This window comes from Bubalus kerabau, chromosome 11 (genome assembly GCF_029407905.1).
Source record: "Bubalus kerabau isolate K-KA32 ecotype Philippines breed swamp buffalo chromosome 11, PCC_UOA_SB_1v2, whole genome shotgun sequence".
In the NCBI taxonomy this organism is placed as follows: Eukaryota; Metazoa; Chordata; class Mammalia; order Artiodactyla; family Bovidae; genus Bubalus; species Bubalus kerabau.
Window position 1 is genome coordinate 104474308 of NC_073634.1, and position 26589 is coordinate 104500896.

Consider the following 26589-nt stretch of genomic DNA (forward strand, 5'->3'; position numbering starts at 1 on the left):
TTTTCCAGTCAAGACCAATCAGAAGGCACAAACTATGGAGTAATTTGAACAGAGAAAGATTTTAATGGAAAGAATTATTAACTGTAAAGGGAATGCTAATAGGCCCTCAGGTAGGTGCTTAGGAGGGCCACGAACCCAGGGTCAGGATTCAGAGCTCGTCGTTGGAGAAGCTGTGGTCACAGCTCTCTGTGGGGCGGAGAAACACCGGCTCATGCCGGCCAGAGCTGGTTCAGTGCTGAGGCTGAGGGTGGGCACAAAGGGTGGCACCCGGCCTGGGGACCACAGCGAGGTGACCAGGTCGGGACCGCAGGCTTGCCGAGAGACGGCCAGGTTCGGGGGAGGGTATGGCTGGGGAAGAAGGTGCTGGACGTCTGCAGACACGTGCCTCTAGTTTCCCTGAGGTCACAGAAGGAGGAAGCGGTCTCCACTCCCGGGGCCGCCACCACCACAGTCTCCCTGCAGTGACAAGACCCTGTGCTTCTCTGCACACGAGAAGCGCTCACGGCCGCGCCGCAAGCGTGAGGAACAAGAAATTGGCCACCGGCACAATCGATTTTGGAAAACTTTTTAAAAAACAGCGTTATTGAGGTATGATCTGCATGTCCTTTGGAGTGTAACGGCGCATGCAGGACGTTTGCAGAGCTGTGTGAGCACTGCCGCTCAGCAGTTTTCAGACAGTCCATCATGCCGACGGGCCCTGTCGTCTGCTGCAGCCCGCGCCCACTCCCAGGCGCTGCAGCGTCGCCCTGTCTCAGGTTTGCTGTTTGTGCACATTTCGTTTAAACAGAAGCAGGAAGTGTTTTTGAGGCTCATGTGTGTTGCGGGTCAGTTCATTCCCTTTTTTTTTGAATCACTGAATGCCGTCCCGTTGTACGGAAGCACGCTGGCTCCTCCTTTTACCAGCTGATGGCCGTCTGCGTTCCTTCCACTTTGGTGCTGCTGTGAACATCGCTTCCGCTCTGCGGCTTTTCCTTTTGCCGCTGGTACTGCAGTTACACAGATGACCTCTCACCCCCACGTCTCTTCCCATCTTGGCTTTTGTCCTTGTGTCTCTTCACGCTTCATCCGGCCCGTAGCCCCTGAACTACCTCCGGCTCACTAATGCTGTCCAACATGTTCACTGAGTTCCTTGCATCAGCTGATGCGGAGTTTTTTGGTTTTAGAATTTCCATGTGTCCTCTGTTTCTGTTTTCCGACTAGTTGCCTCCACTCTCGATTCTGGCCTACACCGAGATCAGAGCAAGCATCGTGCTTTCGCGTCTGCGCCTGCTAACTGTGGAATCCCCGCCCCTGCAGGTATGACTCTGTCCATTGCTTCTGGCCTGGATTTGTCCGCGTCTCTTGCCCTCTGTGTTCCTGGTTATTGTTCTATCAGTTCAGTGCAGTCGCTCAGTCATGTCCGACTCTTTGCGACCCCACGGACTGCAGCACGCCAGGCCTCGCCTCCCTGTCCATCACCGACTCCGGAGCCTGCTGTATATGACGCGGGAAATACCTGGAGGCAGAGGATGGCGCCCGCCGCCTCCAGTGAGGCTCTGCATTTATCCCGGCAGGTGCGCAGGTGCTGGCGTTCCACTTCCAGGGACCGAGATGGTCTGAAGCCAGCTTGGCCCCGCGAGGGCTGGGTACTCATCGTCATGGTCATGCTTTTATGTCTGGACGGCTCCCTTGAGGGCTCTCAAGGTGTAGCCAGTTCTGGACTATCTTCTGTTGTTTTACATCTTCCTCTTGTCAGAAGCGCTGCTGAGCCTCTTGGACACCTCTTCTGGAATTGGCAGGAATGTGGCCCCAGTGTCAGCAGCATGGGTTTCTGCCCAGTGATTCTTCCTTCTCTTGCTAGCTCTCAGATGGATTCAGGCCTGGATTTAAAAATACTTGGTTCAGCTTTCTTAGCAGGGGAGCTGGTCTGAATTACCTAGCATGCCATTCCCAGAAGTGGGAATTCCTTCTTAAATATTTTTAGAATAAGTTTGTCAAGAACCATATAGAATTCTGGCAACTATTAAAGTCTTTATTATTTTTAAAAATAATTTGTCTCCTTACTTTTGGCTGTCCTGGGTTTCACTGCTGTGTGGGCTTTTTTCTCTAGTTGCAGCGAGCGGGGCCTACTCTCGAGTTGTGGTCCACGGGTTTCTCACTGCAGTGGCTTCTCTCGTTGTGGAATCATCCAGGACCAGGGATCGAACCCATGTCTCCTGCATTGGCAGGTGGATTCTTTACCAGTGAGCCACGAGGGAGGCCCCAACTATTAAGGTCTTCATTATTTTTATTTTTAAATCTTATAAAATATATAATTTTATTGAAGCCTAGTTGACATATAGCATTAGTTCCAGGTGTACAGTGTGATGCTTGATATTGGTATATATTGTAAAATGATCCAGTTAACATGTATCACCACACAGGTAAACTTTTTTTGTTTTTTCTTGTGATGACAACTTTTAAGATCTACCCTATTGGCAACTTTAAAATATGCAATATGGTATTACTAACCACAGTCACCAGGCTGTACAGGACACCCCCATGACTTACTATGTAACTGCAAATCTATTACCTTTTGACCCTCTTCACCCACTTCACTCACCTCTCCTGCCTCCAGTGACCACCAGTCTGTTCTACCTGTGAACTAGGTTGGTTTTCTAGTTTTTTTCCAAATCCTCACCTATAAGTGAGGTCCTATGATAATTGTCTTTCTTTGGCTTATTTCACTTAGCATAATGCCCTCAAGATCATCTATGTTGTTGCAGATGGCTAAATTTTTAAACATTTCTTTCTTTTTGGCTGCAGTGGGTGTTCACTGCTGCACACAGGCGCTCTCACTGTAGTAAGTGGGGGCTACTCTTTGTTGCCGCATGGAGGCTTTTCAGTACGGTGGCTTCCCTTGTTGCAGAGCACGGGCATGCGGGCTTCCGTGGTTGTGGCTCACAGGCTCAGCTGCCTGCGGCATCTGGAGTCTTCCTAGACCAAGGATCAAACCTGTGTCCCTGCGTTGGCAGACAGATTCTCAACCACTGGACCACCAGGGAATTCTAAAATCTCATTTTTTATGGCTGAATAATATTCCCCTGTGTGTATATACACCACATCTTCTTTATCCATTCATCCTTTGGCAGACACTTAGGTTGCTTCCCTGTCTTGATTGTGATAAATAATGCTGCAGTGAACACCGAGGGTGCTTACAGGTGTTTGTTTTTAACAGATAAAGGTTTATCCATTCTCATAACTCCTGCACCCACATACAGCTTTTGGAGTTTGTGTTTTTGTTTGCTTTGGATAAATACCTAGAAGTAGAATTGCTGGGTCATACAGTAGTTCTGTCTTTACTTTTTTCAGGAGTCTCCATACTGTGTGTCTTCCACAGTAGTCGCACCAATTTACATTCCCACCAACAGAGCCTTTGTTATGGTGGTTCAGTTGCTAAGTCGTGTCTGGTTCTGCGATCCCATGGACTGCAGCACTCCAAGCTTCCCTGTCCTTCATTGTCTCCTGGAGTTTGCTCAGATTCATGTCCTTTGAGGTGGTGATGCGATCCAACCATCTCATCCTCTGTGGCCCCCTTCTCCTCCTGCCTTCAATCTTTTCCCAGCATCAGGATCTTCCCCAGTGATGGATTTCCTTTTTTCCACCTCCTCACTGATGCTTGCTTTTTCTTTTCATTTTGATGATAGCCATTCTAATAGGTGTGGTGTGGTATCTCATTGTGGTTTTGATTTGTATTTCCCTGCTGGTAAGTGGTGTATCTTTTCACGTATTTGTTGGCCATCTGTATGTCTTCATTAGAAAAATGTTCAGGTCTTCTGCCCATTTTTTAAAAGTACTTTTTGCTGTTGAGTTGTATGAGTTCTCTCATATATTGTGGATATCAACCCCTCTTAGATATGACTTGTAGGTATTTTCTCCCATTCAACAGGTTACCAATTGGTTTTGTTGATGGTTTCCAGTGGAGAAAGAGTAATTTGATGTAGTCCCCCAATTTGTATGTTTTTTCTTTTGTTTTCTTTGCTTTTGGTTTCAGATTTACAAAATCATTGTCGTGATGTCAAGAGGCTTACTGCCAATGTTTTCTTTTGGGAATTCTGCAGTTTCAGGTCTTACAGTCTTTAACCCATTTTGAGTTAGTTTTTGGGTATGGTGTAACATGTTTCCCAATACCACTGGTTGAAGAGACTGTCCTTTCCTCGTTGTGTGTTTTGGCTCCTCTGTCATAAATTGACAGTATATGTGCTGGTCTGCTTCTGGGCTCTCTCCTGGTGATCTGTGTGTCTGTTTTTATGTCAGTTCCATACTGTTTTGATTACCATAGTTCTGTAATATAGTTTGAAGTTGGAGAGCATGATGCCTCCAGCTTTTTTCTTTCTCAAGGTTGCTTTGGCTGTTCAAGGTCTTTTATGATTCCACACAGACCTTAGGATTATTTCTCCTATTTCTATGAAAAATGCCATTGGAATTTTGATAGGAATTGCATTGAATCTGTACATTGGTTTGGGCAGTATGGATATTTTAACATTAATTCTTCTAATCCATAGGCACAGATTTTCTTTCCATTTATTTGTCTTCTTTGATTTCTTTCACTAATATCTTAGAGGTTTCAGTGTACAGGTCTTTCACCTCCTTGGTTAAATTTATCCCTAGATACTTTGTGTGGGTTTGTTTTTTTTTGTTTTTTTTTTTTGATGCAGTCATGAATCATATTGTACATGAGATTGTTTTCCTAATTTCTTTCTGATAATTCACTATCAGTCTATAGAAACAATACATTGATTTTGCATTCTGTAACTTTATTGAATTTATTAGTACTGAATTCATTTCTTAGTTCTAACAGTTTTTTGGTGGAGTTGGAGGTTGTCCATATATAATATCATTCATCTGCAAATAGTTTTCTATCTTCCTTTTCAGTTTGAATGCCTTTCTTTCTTGCCTAATTGCTCTGGCTGGAGCTTCTAATACTTACGTTGAATAAACATGGTGAGAGTGGGCACCCTTGTCCTGATCTTTTTTCTGGTTGTGCTGCACGACTTGAAGGATCTTAGTTCTTCAGGGATTGAACCGCCACCTTGGTGGTGAAAGCGCTGAGTCCTAACCACTGGATCTCCAGAGAATCTGCTTTCATGTATGAGTGTGTGTCTTGTCCTGATCTTTTATCTTTTCGCCACTATGATGTTAGCTATGGGCCTGTCACATGTGACATTTATGTTTAGGTATGTTCCCTCTATACCGTGTACCTTTTGTTGAGAGATTTAATCATAAATGATGTTGAATTTTGTCAAATACTTTTTCAATATCTGTTGAGATGGTCTTTTGGGTTTTATCCTTCATTTTGTTAATCTGGTGAATCATTGATTTACAGATGTTGAACCACCCTTGTGTCTCTGGAATAAATCCAACTTGATAATGATGTATGATCCTCTTCCTGCATTGTTGAATTTTGTTTCTAAAATTTTTTTTTGAGGATTTTTGCATTTATGCTCCTTAGGGATATTGGCCTGTAATTTTCTTGTGGCAGTCTCATCTGGTTTTCATATCAAGGTAATTGCTGGCTTTGTAAAAAAAAAAAAAAAAAAAACAAAACCCAAACAATTTGTGGAAAAGTTTGAGAACTCGTATTATTATTTCTTCTTTGAATGTTTGGTAGAATTCATCAACGAGGCCACCTGGTCTCAGGCTTTCATTGAAAAGTTATTGATTGTTGATTCAATTTCTTTACTAGTAATCAGTTCAGATTCTCTTCAATTCAGCATTGATAGGTTGTATGTGTCTAGGAATTTGTCTTCTAGGTGTCACATTTGTTAATTTGTTGGCATGTAATTGTTCACAGCCGTCTCTTTTGAGCCTTTGTACTTTCGTGGCATCAGCTGTAATAGCTCCTCTTTCATTTGGTTTTGTGTCCTCCGTTTTTTTTCTTGGTGAGTTTAGCTAAAGGTTTATCCATTTTATCTTTTCAAAGAGCCAGTTCTTAGTTTTATTAATCTTTTCCATTGTCTTTTTGTGTGCGTGTTAGGTTGGCTTCAACTAAAGTGTCCAACTCTTTGTGACCCTGTGGACCATATCCCACCAGGCTCTGTCTGTCCATGGGATTTTCCTGGCAAGAACACTGGAGTGGGTTGCCATGCCCTCTCCAGGGGATCTTCCTGACCCAGGGATCAAACCAGTGTCTCTTGCACATCCTGCATTGGCAGGCGAGTTCTTTACCATTAGTGCCACATTAATTTGTTATTTCCACTCTGATCTTTATTTCCTTCCCTCTACTAACTTTAGGTTTCATTCGTTCTAATTCCTTGAAATTTAGTGTTTGAGCTTTTTGTTTCTTAATTTAGGTGTTTATTATTATGGATTTTCCTTTTAAAACTGCTCTTGCTGCATCCGGTAAATTTTGATATGTTGTATTTTCATTCTCCTCAATGTTATCTTTTACTCTGACCTCGTAGTTGTTCAGCAGTATACTATTTAGTTTCCAAATATTTTTGGATTTTCCAATTTTCTTGTAATCTTTAGTTTCATACCCTTGCAACTGGCAAAAATGCTTGATATGATTTCCATCTTCGTTAAGAAGATTGTGGCCTAACGTGTTATTTACTCTGGAGAATGTCCCGTGTGCCCTTAGAAAAGTGTGTTCTGTTTTTGGGTGGAATGCTCTGTATGGATCTCTAAGTCCATCTGATTGAATATGTTTAAGGCTGGTGTTTTTCCTCATTGACTTTGTCTGGATGGTCTACCCACTGATATAAGTGTGGGTTGTTAAAGTTCCCCACCGTTATTGTTAACTCTCTTTAGGGCTATTAACATTTACTTTGTATATTTAGGTGTTATTTGGGTGAGTAAATACTTACAAATCTCTTTTCCCTATAAGGTCTTGCACATCTTTTATTGGGTTTATTCCTAGTATTTTAAGAAGTGTGATGTTAGTATAAATTGCATATTTTTAGGATGTTTTCTAGTGTGTGTGTGCATGCTCAGCTGCTGTAGTGGTGTCTGACTGCAACCTTATGCACTGTTGCCCACCAGGCTCCTTAGTCCATGCGGTTCACTATAGATAGGGACATGTTTAGTTTTTTGACTATAGTTAACTGCCTTGATTTTCTTAGTAATCTCTTAAATTAGCTAGGATATGCAGTATAAGGATGAAAGACAAGGTGATGGTGGGGTCCTTACCTTGGTCTACTTTAAAGGAACTTGTTTGAATATTTCATCATTAAGTATAATGTTTGCTTAGGATTTTCGAAAGTAACCTTTATCAGACTAAGGAAGTTTCTGATTTCTACTTAAAAATTATGAGTGGGTGTTTTTTTTTTTTTAAAACAGGTCTTTCTGAGTACTGAAGTGATTATGTGATGTTCCTTCAATCTGTTAATGTATTTATTCAGGAGAGGCTAGGCCATGTTGTGAAAATTTATAAACCCTAAAATCTCAGCAGCTTAATGATTAGCACAAGTTCATTTTTCGATTCATGTAAAGCCCGGTATGGAACAGTGGAAGTGGCTCCTGCCATCTCCACACTGGGAATCTTTAGGTATGCCATGGTAGAGAAAGTACACGTGGAGAAGGCATGCCTGGTCTTACTTCCCCAGAAGGAAAGGTGTCCCAGGTGGGACTGCCCGGGTAAGGGGTTAAGTGCATTGACCGATTTCCGATCACTCCATCCTTGCATCTGAGATGAGCCCGACAGGGAGTACTGATTCGCGCATCCTGCTGGTGTGGGTTGCTTCTGCATCAGCAACTGCACCTGCAGCTGTGCAGCCCTTGTCTGGTTTGATGTCCAGGTGGTGCTCCACTCATACCAGGCTGTTTCCCCTTCTTCTGTTCTCAAGGGCGTTTGCTTAAGATCGACGCTACCTGTTCAGTATAAATTACCTGTTAAGCCTGCCTGGACCTGATGTTTGTGAGTGGATTTCCTTACTGTCATGCACCTCTCTGTAGTGCTTCTCTGGGTTGTAGTGTTTTACTTGTATGATTTTCACATTGAGAGGCTCTATGAGGTAAAGCTGACTGCAGAGTGCTCGGTATGTGATACAGGCTAAGGAGTAACTGTTCCAGGTGTAACTTGCGGAGCATTCACAGACCTTGTAAGGTAGAGCTGTCCTTGCTGCCACTTCCAGGTGGAGAAACTGCAAACGCTGAGAAGGGAGCACAGCGACAGGGACAGAAGGCCCCTAACCCCTCCTGCCCTCAGGGTGATCAAAGAAAGGAGACAGCTCAGATGGTCGCTTTGACACGCGGCATGCGGTGCACACACAGGCGGCCGCGGCTTTCATCTGTGTTTATTTTCCTTTCATATAAAAGTTACAGGTTTGAAATGTCTGCGGGAAGATGCCACGATCAGCCGGTTAGTCTAGTCGGGGATATATTACAATGTAATAACACTGGGAGGTGGTGGGGGGAGGCGCTGCTCAGAATCGGGGTTTAATTCGGACCTGGCACATGCCTGCCTTTGCCCTGACCCACTCACACCCGCAGGTGTGAAGGGACCCCCATAGGGGACCGAATCCTCCCAAGGGCGTCCTTGTCACACAGGCTGGCTCGTACACCTGACTTGGCCCCTAAGCCAGACAAACCACACAGCCAGGCTGGCAGCACCTAGAGCCAGGGATGGGTCTCCAGGAGGTGGATGTGGGGAACCCTGAGCCCAATAAGTTAAAACACACACTGCACCTGCTGTCCTCACGCAGAGGGGTCACCTGGCCAGGCCGGCCCCTGGCCCACCTGCACGGTGTGCCCGGTCTGCTCTGAAGTGAGGGGTGGCAAAGCCCCCCCGCACCCCAGGTCACCGCTGTGGGAACCACAGTCCACATGGTCCTGGGCCCTGAGCCACGGAGGCCCGGCTCCGCACATGCAGCAGCATCAGCAGAGCCGGCCAGGCCGGGAGGGAGGTGGGAGGGAGGCTGAAATGAGAGGACTCAAAAAAGCGGGAACAAACTAAAACCCAACCCCACACACAGTACTGTTCATAAACAGCGACTCTACACACACACACACTCCTTAAATAATAAAGTGACGCGTTCCGCCCAAGGATCGCTGCTGAGGGGTTGTAGCTGACATTTCAGACTCCTCCCCTCTGTGTACAGGACAGATGGCTTCTCAGTAAAAACTGTTTAGAAGCCCATGAAGGACTCAGAGTGACAGGGTTGTTTCTTTAAATAGTCAACAGAGATTGCTTCCACTCTTTTCGTTCTGTTGAAACTGGGCTAAGCCTGGATCGAGCCTGCTGTTTGCCTGCCCGAGTCCCAAACCCAGTAACAGTGGGCACTCAGTGATGTGAAACTAATCAGGAGGGGGGTGGCCTGCCCGCACGCCTAGGCCTGGCTGGCATGGAGTCCGGTGGGCACTTCTGTGTGCGGAGCCCCCACTGACCTTGCCTCGGATTGTCAGCCTCAGCAGCGAGAATGGCTTAGGGGAAAGCGCAGGGTGAAAGAGCACCTGCCCCTGAAGACGCCATGGCGGGCGGGTCTCTGCAGCCGAGACCCTGTCCTCCCACGGGAGAGCCGGCAGAAAGGGCTGAAGAGCAGCCCGTCTGGCCCCAGCAGGCTGGGGACAAGGCGGGAGGGGAGCCCGCAGGAGCTGGAGTTTAAGGCACATGGCAAGCGACAGAGGCGGGGCCACTGGCCCACCCTCCCCTCTCTGAAGGGACTCACCAAGAGCGCCGGCCCCACTTAGCTGGAGTGATCCTTGGGGGGGGGTCACGGCCTGCCTGCCCAGCTCCCGCAGTGCCCGGGTCGGGGGGTGAGGGCGGGGGGAGACGAAAGGGCGAAACAGGACCAACACGGCTGCTGCTCAGGCCTGGCGAGGGCAGGCCGGTACCGTGAGCGGAGCCCCAGCTCCGGGCTGCTGAGGGGCCCCCTGTCGTACCTTTCCAGGCCAGGTGAGCAATGCCCCCCTCCTCCGCTGAAAAAGCAGTGCGTGGGAAGTGAGAGGAGTCTGCCCATTTCCCCGCCCACCTGCAGGTCCTGTCATCCATGGTCACCGGGCGGGCAGCCCCGGCCCGCGGGCCCCTGTCCCTCAGTCTGCTGACCACGTGCTCTGCGGCTCCCGGGCTCAGGGAGGGGACACAGGCAGAGCGGAAGACGGTGCGAAAGAAGAACCCCAACCAAACCCACACCGCCGGGTCATGGCTCGGCTGTGAGAGCTGCTTGTGGCTCCGCCATGGCTGGGGGTCTGTTCCTGTGCAGGATGGAGCTGGCCACGGGCTGCGGACGCCTGCCTGGCGGGCCACCGCCACCGCACAGGTCCAAAGTCCCTTCAGCCTCGGAGCAGCCCTGCGCCTCTCTTGGGCGTTCTCCTCACCCGCGGCAGCCACCCCTAGGTCTTCTCTTCTCTATCTGTCTTCCTCCTCGTTATATTCCTGGGTTTGATTTTCAGAGAGAGTTCCCATAGGGCCTCCTCGGCCAGGTGGTCACTGAAGTCGTTGAAGAAGTTAATGATGTCGTCGTTTCTCCGGATGTCGTAGTGCCTGGGGGAGGAGGGGGCGGCCATGAGGGCCACCAGCCCTGGGACCCCCACCACCCAAGCGAACGCAGGGGGCAAGCGTGCCCCCACTGGCCCTCAGAGCTAGGGGCTCCCCTCTGCTTGGGCCCCAGGGAGACCCGCCAGCCCCCAGGACGGCCACACTCACGCCTGCTGGAAGCACCGCATGCTGTCCAGGATGTTGAACTGCTGCCAGCGTTTGGAGAAGTTCACCTTCCCGTCAATGTAGTCTGGGTTCCCCAGGTGGACGAAGGTGAGGTCCTGCAGGATGAGCCCCCTGGGAGACAGACAAGCTGGTGAGCACCCTGGGGGCGGCTCAGAAGGCAGCGGGTTTACGGGCCGGTGCCCCAGCGCGTGTCTGGATGCTTGTGCTGCTGCTGGCGGGAACTCCTGGCTCCCAGGCTCTGGGGCTCCGGAAAGGCAGGCTCAGGCCTGCCTGCTATATAGGGAACCCCGCAACCCCTGTGCTGGCCTGGCAGAGCCACAGTCCACCACGTACAAGCAACAGGGACAGGAGAACAGAACCCCAAACTCGGTGGTGGTGGGGGTCAATCCCCTGGGTTATCGGGTGCAGTCACGTGCTTTCACACAGAGGGCATGAAACCACCTGACGAGGGGCGGGGCGGTTCCCCCAGCGGGGAAGACGCAGCTGCCATGGAGCCAGGGTGGGACGGAGGCAAGGAGGGGGCTGTGAGCTATAAAAGCCGTGTTTCTGAGGGTGCAGGCCTGAGGGACGTGCCCCCGGACACTCAGCCTCAGGTCACTGCGGAGTCTCCCGTCCCTCTCCTGGAAGTCCCCGCTGTCCACTACCATACTAAGGGATCTGACATGCACAAGAAACCCACTTAGCTCTGATTTTTCCTGCTGTTTCCCAAGCATACGTGCCATGGATTCTTTTTGGTGAAAACGCCTACCCTCATCCCGGCCCACAGGGGGACCCATCCAGAGCTGCCTCAGCCAGGTACTCCCAGGGTCCCTGGGGAGACTGGAGGGACCTTGGGCTGCTGTGAGGTGCGGCCAGGCCTGGGGCAGCTGAGCAGAGCACGGTGCCACAGGCCTGTCCACACGTGTGCCTGCACACGCTCAGGGACGGGACAGGGGGAGGAGCAGCGGGACGGGGAGGTGGGCAGACTGAGCCTTGTTGCTGGATCCTCGCTCGTCTCCGCCGTCTAACAAGGAGCATGTTTTAAGTACAAGCACAGCGTCCAGGTTGGACACCTTTCCCCACGGGTTTGTCCACGGGGCAGCGAGCGAGGGGACCCCGAGGGAGGCTGTACTCACAGGTACGGGATGCAGGGCGGCTCCACCTCCGAGAGGGCGGCCCGGTAGGCGCGGAAGGATGACGAGCTGTCGATCAGCGTGCAGTACTCGGCCAGGCCCTGGCGGGAGGACGCGTCGTCCGTGAGCGCGGCAACACCGAGCACCGACCCAGAGCCAGGGCCCCCTGCCCCGGGCGCAGGCAGGCCAGGCCTGCTGTGGACACAGGGCCGCTGCAGAACCATGTCTCCGAGCGGCCAGTGCCCATGTGAGAGCTGGGTCTGGAGCTCGGGCTGCTGCTTGGCTGTGCTCAGTGCCGCAGGCCGGGCTGTGCTGCTCCCTGCCCCCCAAGCCTGCCTTCCCGCCTCTCTACACTCAAGGCAGGAGGGCGGTGACATTGCCGCTCTGCACGCTGGCTGGGCTGTGCCCCCTCACCTGTCACGTGCCTCCTCCTCCAGGAAGCCTTCCCTGCCTTCTCAGGCCCTCTGATGTGTTCCTAGAGCAGCTGGGGGTAATGTCCCACTTTTCCAGACACCACTGTTTCATAACTGTCCCTTTATATTTCGGGAGACGACTCCCAGGGAGCCCGGCCAACACCCCAGCCCTGTGGGCTTTGCCTTGCTTCCCTAGGAACAGCTCCCACGCCAGGATGAAGGTGCCCCAGGACGCGCCTACTCAGATCTCAGGGTGACCCAGCACCTCCTCGGGCCTCCCGGATCCCAGACTGGGCCGGGCCACTCGGTCACATGTTTGCTCAGCACCCCGTCCTTCTCCCTGAAGCGCTCCACCCAACAACAGATCTGGCCTGGTCACAGGGCACCCCGTGCCTCACATGGCCCACCCGTAGCAGCCCCTGGGGAAGCTAGGCCTGGGCACTGCCTCCCACACCCACAGGGCCCAGTGACTGGAGACTAGGCGGCACCCGCCCACCTCTGAGGTCTGTTTCTGCCACTCCAGCCTGCGAATGGGGGCCGAGTCCAGCGCCGAGAGGATGGCCAAGTAGGAGTTGAAGTTGTTCAGCTTCCGTAAGTGCTGCAGGGAGGGGGAGGCAGCCGTGAGGGAGGGCGGGGACGGGTGGGGGGGTCGCCTCTGGGGAGGGGGCCCCAAGTTACCTTCATGATCTTGATGAACTTCAGGAGCAGCCGCTCCCTGTCTTGGGCCTTTTCCTGCAACATGATTATCGACCGGACCCTGCGTAGACCGAGGGGAGAAGGACAGCTGAGTGACTGGTCTCCCTCCAGGCCCCTGGCTGGCCCTAAGAGTTGGGCATTGGAGGTGGGTGCCTGCACCCACTGGCCACGAGCCCCTGCCCACCAAGGGGCCAGTGCTGAACTCCAGGATGGGGACCTCTGACCCCATGGATGTGGGTGTTCCTGGTGAGCGCTGACCCCGAGCACCAGGGCGGCTGGAAACACCCTGTGACCAGCCTCAGGATCAGCTCGGGAGAGGAGGGAGCGTGTGGGTTAAGAGGCCACCATGCAGGCCACGAGGGAGGCCACCTCTCAGAACCTCAGCCGCAGCCTAAGGCCAGGCTTGCATGAGGACCTCACGGTGGCCTCAACCCCGTGCTAGCCAGAGGAAGTGTCCCCCTCGTCTGACCCGTCGGGGCACTGGCACTGAGTCTGCCTTAAGAAGCGTGGCTCTGAAGGGTCCCACCTACCCTCCTAGGAAGGACCCAGGATGTGTCTGGAGCCCCCAGTGCCCAGCAAGGGGCAGCTGGTGGCGGCACTCAGGGCTGCGTGAACCGGAAACCTCCTGGGCCTCTGTGGGGCAGCTACACCAAGCACATGCTGAGGAGCGAGAGGCTTCTGGGGGAGCGGAGGGGAGCAGGCCAAGGGGGAGAGGCCCTGCTTTCCCCACACACTATCTTCAGAGTGCTTGAAAAGTCCCACACGCTCCCTGGTGCTGGCGATGGGCTGTGTGTGGGTCAGGACAAGCCTGCCTGGCCGCCACGCCCTGATATCCTTTTTCGGGGCCGAGAGGCTGTGGGCACCCCAAATCCACCGTGGAGCCAGTGGCTCTGCTGCGTTACATCGTAAACGCTCTGTGGGGTTTCACCCTGCTCTAAGAGGTTAAGGCTGAATAAAGTATTAACAGAGCCGCTCCTTCGCTGTTCTTCATGCAGGCAGTGTGCCGGCTCAGCCCTGGGGCTGTGGGGCCCTAAGCAGTGCAGGCTGGCAAAGCTGAGACCCTCCCCTGCCACCACGGACGGCAGACATTACTAATCAGTCCTGGCCGAGCCCGCCTCAACTGGTCCTCAGGGGGCCCTTCTCGACACGCAGAACACGCTCTGTCCTGCCCTGCCTCTGGGTCACAGTGAATGCTCACAGGTCTCCAGAAGGAGCAGGGAGGGGACAAAAGGGCAGCCCTTTCTCCCAGCCATGGGCACGCTGCGAAGGCACCACAGCCCGGCAGGAGGGTCCGCGCCGAGGCCCGTCTCACCAGTAGGACATGTTGTTGAAGTGCTCCGTGAACTGGGTCAGGTTCGGGCTCTTCTCCTCGTTCTGCTCTTTAGCCCAAAGCAAAACCTCAGGAATCTGGAAAAGCAGGGGGACCAGCTAGAACCCAGGCCCTCCGGCTCTGCTGGGAGCGGCGGCTCCTCTCACTCGGGAACGAGCAGCAGTGCTCACCCGGGCCAGGGACAGCCCCCACCCCGCCAGCCCCACGTATGGCTGTACCTCTATTTTATAAAAGAGCTCGGCGTCTAGCAGAGTCAGCTGCTCGGCTATTTCATGGCTGTGGAAGTCGTGCAAGGTCCCGGGCCTGGAAGACAGAGGCACTAGATGAGCGGTGGGTGGACGGTATGGTGGGGGCCTCCCTGCAGGCCTCAGGAACACGACTTGTTTCACGGCCACACAGAGACCGAGACGCCAACGAGGAGGTGATACACCAACGCACCCCCACAGCCATGGGAGAGGGGCAGGCGGCAGACTGGAACCTGTACACAGATTCTCAGAATGGCCAGGGTGGCACGGGGGCTTTTGAGAATTACCGATAACAGTTGCTGTATTAGCACCAGAAAGAACTCAGTGCTGCCCACAGCCTGAAAGGCACTCCTGCCCCTTGTCCTGGGACACCCACACATGCCCTGCCACCCCACTTCCTGTTAAAATGGGATGGCCCACACATCACCACCCTGGAAGACAGGCCCAGCCTGGGGGACCCCGGGGGCTGGCCCTGAGGCACCCCGTCACAGCCCGGTCAGAACTGGACATGGGGCCACGGGGCTGGGGAAGGGGTGCGCCGAGTGAAAAGGGAGCGGCGGCTGCTAGCACCTCTCTGCTGGGGGGGCCTGGAGCACCCGGGCGCACAGTCGGGGCTCACCTGGCTGCCACTCCCCGGGCCGCCAGGGGCTGGTCGGAGTTGGCGCACCGGAGCAGCTTCTTCTGGTCGACCTTGTCCAGAATGTTCTTGCGGAGCACGCGCGCCAGGCTGAGCTCCCCGCTGCGCACCAGGCGGAAGACCAGCTCCATTAGCAGCTTCAGGATCTCTTCCGTCAGCTCCACCAGGCTAGAGGCCCAAGGGCCACGCAGGGCGGCACAGGAGGCAAGCACAAGAAGAGGGCTGCTGGCACCAGTCCTGAAACCCCGAAGACCCTGAGGGCCATGGGACACCCCGCAGCAGAGCTGGGAAACCGCTGGTGGGAAGGTGGCAGAGGGGCTTGGGGTGGCTGCCTGTACCCTGCACCCTGCCGGCAGAGCCCCCATGGTGGCAGGTAACTGCTGTCCTCTCGGGGGATGCTCGGAGGCACTGGACAAGCACGAGGGGCCATGCTGGGCCTGGACTTGGAGACAAATGCTGCCCCAGAGGAGCTCCGGGCCCTGTCGGGGTGATGGGTCAGGAGCCGTCTGGGCTTTGCGGACCGGACCCCCAGGACCCCCCTGCACGTCCTCCTCACAGTGTGCCCCAGCCCCACCCCGCGGTCACTGAGGTCACTCCCCAGCAGAAGGTCACCTCCCTGAGGGCAAGGCTGGGGGTGCTCTCTGGACCCAGGAAAGGAACCTCGTGCTCTGTGTTTGTTAAACGAAGGGAAATGGCCAAGTGCCACTCAGTGGAGCAGGGACAGCTGCGGAGGGCGCAAGAAGGTCCCTCCCGACGCTGGTGGCTGAGGGCACTGCCCCCACGAGGAAGTCAGGGCCGACTAGGTCTGAGGGGCCAGGTCATCCTCCTGGGGCTCACGTTGAAGCTGGCAGGAGCGAGCCATCCAGGACCCCGGGTGGGGCAGTGGGCAGGTGACCCAGGAGACGCAGGTGGAAATGTGACGGGAGGCTCACGTCTCTGGGGAAGCCTGCACCCCGACACCTGCAGCCTGCCCTCCCGCGGGCAGAAGGACTCACCAGAGCTCGTCCACCACCCGCACCAGCACGAAGAATGTGTTCTTGCTCACACGCTTCTTGAATGTGTCGGCGAAAGGAGAGAACTTCTCGTACGTGGAGCCCGAGTTAAAGAAACAGCCATCCTCGCGGGCAGGGGTGGGGACGTGAAGGGAAGGCCGCCCTCCTCCTCCTCCCTTCCTGAGCGAACCCTGGGAACATGGGGAGGGCAGAGGCCTGTGCGGGGCGGCAGGGCTGGGAGGGGGGTCAGCCCGCACCTATTTGACCCTGAGGATTGCTCTTGACTGCCAGCCTCTCCTGCCGGCAGAGCCGTCCCCTGCATGCCCAGGCCTGCCTCTCTGCCAGGGTGGAGCCCAGGTCCCGTGACGCACTGGCACGACTGCCTCCTGAGCTCAGGCAGAGGAAAGCGGTTCCCTGGGGGAGGCGCACAGCCTGGCGGGGCAGGTCACGCACGTCATCCATCCCCAGGTCCTTCCCCAGCTCTGGAGACCCACCGCCCTGGGGTGTCATGGCTTCTCGCTGCCTTCCTGGGTTCGCCGTCTCCGGACCCTTCTCGGCTCCCTTCCACCCACTCTCTAGAAATGCACTCGGGAGGGAGTCACAGACCAGGGACCGCGCTGGTGCCTGCCGCACCAAGGCTCGCCAGCCAGCTGTGCCCAGGGTCTTGGTGCTGCGACTTGTCCACTGAAACGCCTGAAGTGGCCACACAGGGTATATGCTGAGAAGCCAGGTCTGGGAAGCCTGGGCGTGGGTGCATTTCCTCCACACTGCCGTACGGGCCCCATGACCCTCTCTGAAGCTCGCTTTCCCTAATTATACGTGGTGTGAAACAGTATCAGGGCACTGCCTTACAGTGACGATAAGTACATAAAACGCTATCGGAGCCGAGCGAGGCCACCCGTGCAGCGCTGCGCCACAGCCGACAGCAGGAGGGGCCCGGCAGGTGCGAGGCTGTCATCGCTGAGCCAGGACTGCGGCCACTGCAGGTGTGAGGCTGCAGGCCAGGAAGTCTCTGTGTGGGCCGTCCGGTTCTGAGGGCCCGGGGCCCCGAGGCGGGTCACAGAGGAGACGGAGACCGGGCGGGGGACGCCTGGGCACAGGGGAGGGCGGGGAGAGCTGAAGGACTCAGGCCTGCCCGCCTAGGGCTGGGCTGTCCAGCAGGTGGCAGCCACAGGCTGCGACACAGGACGAGGCTGGGAGGGGACCCACTTCTGGGACAGGAGCTGCAGGTCAGCCTTGGCAGGAGGGGCAAGACTGCATCTGAGAAAGAGGCGACAGAGCAGGTCCCTGCCGGCCTCGGGTCTTCCTTGGCCACTGCTGGGGGGCGTCGTCTCTGAAAGGGCGAGCCTGTGGGGCGGGCGCTGACTGCAGCACGGATGCCGAGCTTCGGTCCACTGCGGGGCCTGCCGGCAGGTGGACGGGCCGGGCCTGCCCTGGGGTTGTTCCCTGGAGTCCAAATGCCCTCACGTCCCGTGCACTTTGTACCTGTCACCCCTGGCACCCAAGGCTCAGCTCCCAGAGGCCGCACATGCCAGCGACCTGGATCCCCGGGACCCACACACTCCCTGCCTCAGGATGCATTGTTCTCGTCATGTCTGACTGTAAGGGCTGCAGCCCTCCAGGCTCCTCTGTCCATGGGATTCTCCAGGCCAGAACACTGGAGTGGGTTGCCATTCCCTTCTCCAGGGGATCTTCCGGACCCAGGGATAGAACCTGTGTCTCCTGCATTGGCAGGTGGGTTCTTTACCGCTAGCACCACCTGGGAAACCCCTCAGGGCATATCAGGTCCTTCCGTCTCAGAATCACCCAGTGATCACAATGGCCACCAGGCAGCACTCTCTGTTCCAAGCACATCACGTAATGTCACTTGGCCCTCTCAAGACAGAATGAGGCTCAAAGGAGCCTGGCCTGAGACCCCAAGCCGGGACATGCAGAGCTGGGCTGGGCACTGCCCCTCATCGCTGCCCCCATCCTGCAGAAGGCTCTGTGAAGGAGGGTGGGGCGGCAAGGATATCTGTACTGCAGCTTCTGGATGAGCTCCTCGGGAGTGATGAAGGTCCTGTAGGTGGTCAGGAAGGCCTCGCAGTACAACACCAGATCTGGAGGGAGGAGCAAGGAACGAATCAGCCAGCCTGCTGCTGGTGCGGGCATCGATGGGCAGCATGCCCGCTGCAGGCCACGCTCCCCACTCTGACCAGACGCTGAGGGCCTCTTGTTTGCCCAAAGACTTGATGATTCGAGTCTTAACCATCACGGGCAAAGAGAACACAATTCAGACCTGTCAGCAGGGCTCTGAAGCTAAGTGACAGGTAACGCTGAGGGGCAGCAGGGCCCAGGAACAACCGCCTTGGGAGTCCCCACACAGTGAGAGGCTGAGGGAAAGGCCTGGGGCTCTGCCTGGCACACCACTGGACACTCCCGGGTGCAGGCTCTGGTGCCAGGGGAGGGAGGGGCCCCCTAGGAGGAGCCTGGCCTGGAGGCCGGGTGGGACTCGGGCTGGCCGCTCCCACTCAACACCTCTCCTTCCCTTTAGGGAGCTTCTCGTCGGGGATTCCCAAACTTGCCAGATTCACAACGGTCCCTTTATTCACAGCTGTGACACACCCTCCTAACCAGGCAGTCTCTGACACTGAGGAAAAAATCGGGGAGTTTTAAATGAAGGTTCCTCCTGGAGACACAGGACCTGGTCAAGCTAGTGAACTTTAGGTTATCCTGTGCTGGAGCTAAGGTTTGAGTCTGGATTTGGCTCCCAAGCCTGTGATCATCCCCATGAGGCTGACCTGTAGTCCTCCCTGTGAGGCTGACCTGTGGCCCTCCCCATGAGGCTATAGCCCTCCCCATGAGGCTGACCTTCAGTCCTCCCTGTGAGGCTGACCTGTGGTCCTCCCCATGAGGCTATGGCCCTCCCCGTGAGGCTGACCTGCGATCCTCCCCAGGAGGCTGATCTGCAGTCCTCCCTGTGAGGCTAAGCGCACACTTGCTAGACACAGACCACTGTCTGTTGTCTTCTCTCATCCCTCCCCCAACTCGTTGGGGGGAGGCCCCGAGAACCCCTTCTCCAGCTGAGCAGCCCCACCTGGTTGAGCCCTGGCTCCTGTCCCCTGCCCTCCCTGATCACCCTCAGGACAACGAGGAGAGAAGCCCCCCCTGCACCCATGTCTGGGGCATGCTGGCGGGGCCCGGCCAGCAGAGTGGTGACCTGAGCGGGGCTCAGGGCCGGGGCCACAGTGGGGTCAGCGGCACTGGGCTCGGGCTCCCTCCTGGACTCCAAGCACTGCCCCCCGACACCACCCAACTCCTGTCAAGACTGGGCTTCTGTTCAAAGAGGGATGAGGAAGCAGAGATGGGTCGAGCACCAGCCAAGGCTTGCTTCTGAAAGAAGGGGTCTGGGGCTGCGCCCTGAGCCTGGGGCCTCCAGCCAGTGGTGTGGTCTCTGGTCTGCAGGCGGCCCCTGCCTGAGGAGTTTGCTATGGCCCAGGGCCTTTAACTCAACGTCCATCCCGGGGACAAATGCCTGGAGCCTCAAAACCCCTCCACGGAGAAGAGAGAGTGGAAGCTCCCAGGGGCAGCAGGGCCGCCTCCCCAGGCACAGTCAGTACTGGCTGGAAGGTCTCGGGGCCGCCCTGCCCGCCGGGCTCCCTCTGGCCTGGGCCACAGCCCGCGGCACCTGGCAGGTCAGCAGCTTCCTGCTAAAAGCCGAGGTCTGAAGCTGGCCCTCATTCAGCCTCTCTCTCTCCAGGTTGAGGGCGGAGCTCCGGCCGGTGCAGCAGGCGTGGGGGAGGGGGCACTGCAGGGGCTGTCCCAGGGATGCAGAGACCCCCGAGCACTTCCTATGTGCCAGGTGTGTTTCATCTCAGCTCATGCAACCTTCACACCCACAGGGCGCCTAACTGCTTCACAAAGCTGAGTCAGCTGAGGCTGGGCAGGGGCTAGAGGCCGCCTGCCAGGGTTCAAACCCAGGGTCTCAGGAACTGTGCAGTGCTCGGGTCAGAAGAAACCCGCAGGGCAACAGCGTGGCTGCGAAGAGTCTGCAGGAGCCATTTCTTTTTCTCTATTTTTCAAATTTTCAGCAATGCAAACAATTACTCTGGTACTGATTTCCTAATTTAAAATTTTCCATCTGGGCGACATACTTGGGGAAACCTGCTGTCAAGACGCGAGGACCAGGTCGAGTACAGACATGAAATTGGGGGGTTAGGGCTTCAAGACTGAGGTGTTTCAATTCCTCCACTCCCTACTTCAACACTGCTGTTCCGTCATCTGACAATTTAAAAAATGTAAAAAGGAAATGGATGTGGGGGGAGGTGGGCCCAGCTGTGGGCGTGTGTGCGTGGCCCCTCCCGCCTGACCAAGGTCACGGGCGCAGGCTTCACAGCTCCCCTCCCCCTCCCCCCAGAACACAACCTGGAAAGACTGCGCCTTCACCAGCAGACAGACAGGCCCTGCTTCTCCAGCCCTCCCGAAGGACCGGGGCGGGAATGCGGTGTCTCTGTGCCGAGGGCGGGGAGCCCCGCTCGGTGCTGGTACCGCTGCTATGGGACTGGACAGAGTGTCTGCCCACAAAGCTCCCAGAGGAAAAGAGATGCAGCCCAGTGTGGCCATCAGGGCCAAACATCAGGAAAAGTAGAAAACGCTCCCCGTACGTCAACATGACTTCACTGCCGTGGCAGGCGTGTTGTTGCTCAGGCCCTGTCTGTGCAGTGCCCGCAGGTGCTGAGCTCTGTCCCGGAAACTCACCCCGACAAGGCACACAAAGCACCCACGCAGAGAGAGAGCTGGGGCGTACAGGCGCTGGCTTTGCATGTGGGTCACCTATCCCCCAGTGGCGCTCACTGTAGGACCGCAGCTCCGACCCGCTCAGTGCTAGAGGGGAGGGGGGCAGAGCCAAGGCTTCAGCGGGACCCCCCGCCTCCGCCGAGCTCTGCACAGGGCAGCCGTACCTTTCCTGTCCGTCTCTGTGGCGTGGACGAGGAGGATGTCGCCTGACCCTCCACGGACGTCTGGCCCGTCATCGCCCTGCAGGAGCACAGCAGAGGAGGGCATGGGGCAGAGTACAGCCGTCAGAGTCGGTTTAGGGACGAGCTGACAGACCCCCCAGGTCCTCGCGGCACCCCCACGCTCCGGGAGCGGCCCGGCCCAGCTGCAGAGGCTGGGGTGCTCATCCGACCCGCACACTCCATAGACGGCACCGGGCAGCAAGGACACTGCCGGGTCGGGGACCTGGCTCCTAACAGTCCTCCAGCCCACGGGTCAGAGAGGGGAGGAGGGGACGGGGGAGCCCACGGGGAGGCAGGCAGGACCGGAGGGTGCAGGACAAGGGTGCAGACGGCAGGCTGCTTCCAGGAGAGCTGCAGCAAGCTGCCGAACCCACACCTGCTCTCTGGGGGAGGGACACACGTTCTTCCCAGGAGCCCTTAGAGGAGTGATATGTCACAAAGATGCAGAGTTATAGCCAGTGTGGCTTATACTGACCGCAGCCTGTCTATTAAGGGAAAAGTCTTATTTTCCTAGGAGCAAACGGAGGCGTTCACCCACAAACCTGGCCTGGAGCCAAGAAAGAGCTGTCACAGGACCAGAAGGCCCAGGCTACTCCCTGTAATCCTGAAGGAGACCGCCCAGCGCGCGCCTCCGCATGTCTCCAGCACTTGCTCTCAGAGACGCGGCTTCCTCTCTAGGGCAGGCTTTATCCCTGGAAACCCAGGGTCCTGGGAGCATCCTGGATTTCTAGCTAAGGCAGGGCAGTGATGCCCAGGACCTGCTTTTTCTGAAGAAACTTCTGGCAAGAGTCACATCATTCTCTCTGCAGAGGAGCCAGCCCCCGCCTTTTGGTTCCTCCAGGCCATGACAAGGCCATGTCTGTCACGTAGAACACGTGTGTAGAACACGTGTGTAGAACACGGCTACCTCCCCGGGGAGGGGTCAAGGCCGTCACTGGGAGCTGCTCCCCTGAGTCCCCAGGGTTGCTGGGCAGCAGGGAGCGGAAGGCCCTCTCAGCTTAGCTCCTCAGGTGGTGACGGGTTTGGGCGCCATGTTCACCAGTGAGGCTCTTCTGATAAGACACCGGCTGGAGGCAGCCGTGTGGCCAGGCCTGAAATCCCTTCATCGGCGTGTGCCTCCCCCGCAGAGCCACGTGGACGGTTCTGTCACTAACATGAAAACACCCTGCACTAAGGAGGGCCCAGCACACAGGGCTCCACGCTGAGCACCCACGTGGGCCTCGTTCTCACCACAGCCTCCAGAGTCCTATCGTCCGGGGCTTATGGAGGACAGGCCACTTGCCCAAGCTCACTCTCCAAGTGTTGGAGAAGGGACAGCACAGTTCCTCTGGGCAGTCGCCATGCGCCCAGGGTCCTGGAGCTCCTACAGTGGCCCAGGCACGGGGCCAGGACAAGAGGGTGCAGAGCCCACAGCCCAGGGCCACTGGGGGTCAGCACTTGGCTGCGGCCTTTGTGTGTGGGTCACTTCCAGGTTCCCTTCTCAACGCCCCTTCACCCTCTCTCTGGGCCAGACGCTGCATGTATGGCCTGTGAGGAACCCACCTCTTGCTTGAGGGTCAGCCTCGCCATGATCTCGTTGTGGTCAATGAGGGAGAGCTCGTCCACCTCCTCCTCTGACTGAGCCTCTGGAGCATCTGGCGACTTCCGGGCCCTGGAAAGAGATGTGGTTTGTGTTGTGTCAACAGGCCTGGGGCTTCATGCACCTGCGGCCAAGGCAGCATGACCCCGTGCGTGGGGTCTGGGTGGTACTGATGCTCCTCAAGCAAGTCTTCCCTGGACCGCAGCTCCATGAGAAGACCAGACCTGCTCCCACCCCTCCACAGGGGGTGGATGGATGCCGGGACGCAGACTGGGTTTCTAACTCTGCTCCTGATGAGCTGTGTGACCTCAGGACAGTCCCTGCTCTCTGCGTGCTCCATCGGTTAAGTGGAAGGGATTAAGCACACAGATCAAGAAGGTTCCACTGAGAGCTTTGATGAAGTAACGGTCTCAGTCATCTGCGTCAAGGCCCACCGCACGGACAGTCAGTACTCCAGGAGAGGACAGCACAGGGCCAGCGGGCTAGGGGACAGGCCAGCACCCATCTCAGTGCCATTCCAGGTCTTTGCCCGGGGCCACTTCTCTGGGGGACTGAAGAGCGGGAACCAGGCCCTTGTCCTTGGAGTGCTGGTGGGGACAAGGGCCAGGAGGGCCTGAGGGTAGGAGGAGCAAGCTGGGACTGAAGCACTGAGCAGGAGTGTGGGGAGGAGAGAACCCCCAGAGGAAGCACATGGGGAGTGGTGGGGGGACGCAGCAGGCAGACAGCCGTGGGATCTGTAGGCACCTTGCTTTCCCCCAGCGTTTTCTCCGTGATTCCCATCATTCTCATGAAGGACCCCGTGAGCCACTGACTGGCCTTGTGGTCAGAGGCCTCATTTTTAATACTCAGTATCTAAGACATAAGGTGTCTTGGCAAGACACCTCTGCCGCTGGGTGTTAGAGTAGAACACCCACCACCCCTTAACACTCGGGGAGACCTGAGGCGCCGCGTCACACAGATGGACCCCATGGGCACGACTCTGAGGAGCGGCCAGAGCAGGCTGGGTGGGCAGCCCTCGTCAACCGGCCCCTGGGGAAAGCTTTCCATTTTTTCCCCTATCTCTTGCTGTTTTCACCATATCTTTAACTATTTATGTTTAGGCTTGACAAAACAATGGGTATTGCTTAGCTCTGCACCCAGGACCCCCAGCCAAACCTTAGCCAAAAGAGTGAGGAAAAACTGAATGTGTGGAACATCTCACAAAGAAGGGGATGTCAGCATGAAGTCGCAGGTGGCAGAGCTGATAGGCGGGTCCTGCAATTACCCTTTCTACGTGCAGGTGGGAGAGTTACTACGTATTTCCACAGCTGGTCAGATTTGACTCAGGCCAACACTGAGAATGTTACCAAAGATTACAGAGACATATGGCTAAATGCAAACATGAATCCTGATTGACCTGGTTCCAAAAAAATTAGTCTTATGAGCTATATGCTGTCTAGGTTTCTCACAGCTTTTCTTTCAAGGAGCAAGTGTATTTTTAATTTCATGGCTGCATTCATTGTCTGCAGTGATTTGGAGCCTGGGAAGATAAAATTTGCCACTGCTTCTGCTTTTCTCCCATCTATTTGCCATGAAGTGATGGGACCGGATGCCACGATCTTAGTTTTTTTAGTGTTGAGTTTCAAGCCAGCTTTTTCACTCTCTTCTTTCACCCTCATCAGGAGGATCTTTACTTCCTCTTCACTTTCTATCATTTGCATATCAGAAGGAAGTTAATATTACTCTTCTTGGGTGTGATAATCATACTGTAATCAGGTTGGCACTTTTGAGGCATGCTGAAATATCTGGGGACTGAGGGTCATTTTCATAACAGTTTCGAATACACACGACATACAACATACACACTACCTCTAGAAACTCACAATAAAAAATTTGGGGGTAGGAATTTTTTATACTCCTTCATTACACTTGAACTCATAAGAGGTGGAGGAGAGGTTGGCTTAGGATTTGAAGAAGAAAACACTGTTATGGGTAGTTGTAAGGTGAACAGTGCGTGTGCAGATACTCAAGAAGCAGTGGCTGTCTGGGGCTGGCATGGAGGCCTGTGAGGGGTGGGATTATGTTACATCAGCAAGCACGGAAACAACGCTGATTTCATCGCCCATCGACATCACCATCAGAGCTCGCGGGTGACCGGGTCCATTTTCCACGGGCAGTGCTACTTTGAAAGGCATCTTTTCTTCTGAGCAGCGGGTCTCAACAGTGGGCTTAAAATATTCAGCGAACCATGCTGTGAACAGATGTTCTGTCGCCCAGGCTTTGCTATTTCACGTACAGAGCACAGGCAGAATAGAGTCAGCATCACTCTTAACGGGCCCTAGGATTTTCAGATGGTGAATGAGCACTGGCTTCAGCTTCAAGCCACCAGCTGTGTTAGCCCCCAAGAGAGTCAGCCTGTCCTTTGAAGTTTTGAAGCCAGGCACTGACTTCTCCTCTCTGGCTATGAAAGGCCTGGATGGCATCTTCTTCCAGTGGAGGTTGTTTCCTCTACACTGAGCATCTGCCGTCTAGTGTGGCCTCTCCCATGGATGATCTGAGCTAGGACTTCTCGATGACCTGCTGCAGCTCCTGCATCAGCATCTGCTGCTTCGCCTGCACTTGCGTGTTATGAGACGGCTTCTCTCCCGAACCCTCATGAGCCACTCCTGCCAGGTTCAGAATTTTCTTCTGCAGCCTCTTCACCTCACTCAGCCTTCACAGAATTGAAGAGATTAGGGTCTTTCTCTGGATGAGGCTTAAGGGAGTGTTGGGCTGGTTTGTTTGATCTTCTATCCAGACCACCCAAACATTCTCCGTACCAGCAGGAAGGCTGTTTCTCTGTCTTACCATTCGTGTGATCTCTGGAGCAGCCCTTTTAATTTCTTTCAAGGACTTTCTTTGCCTTCACAACATGCCTAACTGTTTGGTTGGTGCAAGAGGCCTAGCTCTAGGCCTGTCCTGGCTTTCAAAATGCCTTCCTCGCTGAACCCCATCATTTTTAGCTTTTGATTTAAACTGACACAGGAGCGATTCTTCTTTTCACTTGAACACTTAGGGGCCAATGTGGGGTTATTAACTAGCCTAACTTCAATACTGTGTATCTGGGGACAGGGAGGCCTGAGAGGGAGGGAGACGGGGGCGGCTGGGGGTGCGGGGGATAGCTATTCGGAGAGTGTGGAGCAGTCCGAACGCACACCGTGTTTATTGATTCAGTCTGCCATCTTACATGGACACAGTCTGTGATGCCCCAAAGCAATTACCATAGTAACCTCAAAGACCACAGATTGTCATAATGAATACAGTAATAGTGAAAAAGTTTGAACTCCTGGGAGAATTAGCAAACTGCGATGCAGAAACACTAAGCGAGCAGATGCTGTTGGAAAGACGGTGCCCACAGACTGGCTTGACGCACGGCTGCTACAAACTTTCTATTTGTAAAAAGCACAGCATCTGCGCAGCCCAGGTGTGAACACAAACCCCCGGAGGCCTTGCGGGCAGGGGCAGTGGTCACCGGATGGCAGACACGCTGTTCTCAGGGTGCCTGCCCCACGAGGGGCTTTTCCTACCTGTCCCCGCTGTCCCTGCCCTCCTTTCCGGGCACACAGCTGGCCGACGTGGCGTCTCTGGAGTGTCCGTCCTTCGCCGCGGGTGACTCCTGGAAAGAGAAGGCAGAGCTGGGTGTGTGACAGCTGCCCCTGTTGGGCCGCTCTCTGCAGAGCACCTGCCTGCGGCTTCGGAGCGCGAATTCCCAGGGAGTGGCCTGAGATATAAACGCGTCCACCGCGACCGGCACACAGGAAGCACGGCCTCTTCCGACTAGTACCCTGCCTTCAGGTAGAGTGAAGGCTCCGCTACCCAGAGCCCCCGTCAGCTGCCGGCCTAGACGGAGCCATCCCATCACCTCCCGGCAGAAGGGGCCGCCCCGGGGGCTACCTATCACACAGCCAAGCTCAGCCAGTGCATGCCCTTCCTCTGTGGCCCTGACCAACAC

At 55.3% G+C, this 26589-nt stretch overlaps 1 protein-coding gene across 5 annotated transcripts in view; it reads right to left on the reverse strand.

Moving 5' to 3' along the window:
- Window positions 1-8235: 8235 nt before the first annotated feature.
- RAPGEF1 (Rap guanine nucleotide exchange factor 1) overlaps window positions 8236-26589 on the reverse strand; it is a 137502-nt gene continuing 119148 nt past the window's right edge. For all 5 annotated transcript variants that reach the window (XM_055541457.1, XM_055541456.1, XM_055541460.1 and 2 more), the window contains 13 exons: window positions 26165-26253; window positions 22583-22691; window positions 20984-21059; window positions 18058-18142; window positions 16047-16139; window positions 15034-15219; window positions 14388-14472; window positions 14152-14246; window positions 12822-12900; window positions 12640-12741; window positions 11734-11831; window positions 10601-10729; window positions 8236-10438 (listed from right to left, as the gene is read on the reverse strand). In XM_055541457.1, the coding sequence (XP_055397432.1) occupies window positions 10288-10438; window positions 10601-10729; window positions 11734-11831; window positions 12640-12741; window positions 12822-12900; window positions 14152-14246; window positions 14388-14472; window positions 15034-15219; window positions 16047-16139; window positions 18058-18142; window positions 20984-21059; window positions 22583-22691; window positions 26165-26253 (1377 nt within the window). In that variant the 3' untranslated portion in view covers window positions 8236-10287. The remainder of the gene's footprint in view (window positions 10439-10600; window positions 10730-11733; window positions 11832-12639; window positions 12742-12821; window positions 12901-14151; window positions 14247-14387; window positions 14473-15033; window positions 15220-16046; window positions 16140-18057; window positions 18143-20983; window positions 21060-22582; window positions 22692-26164; window positions 26254-26589) is intronic.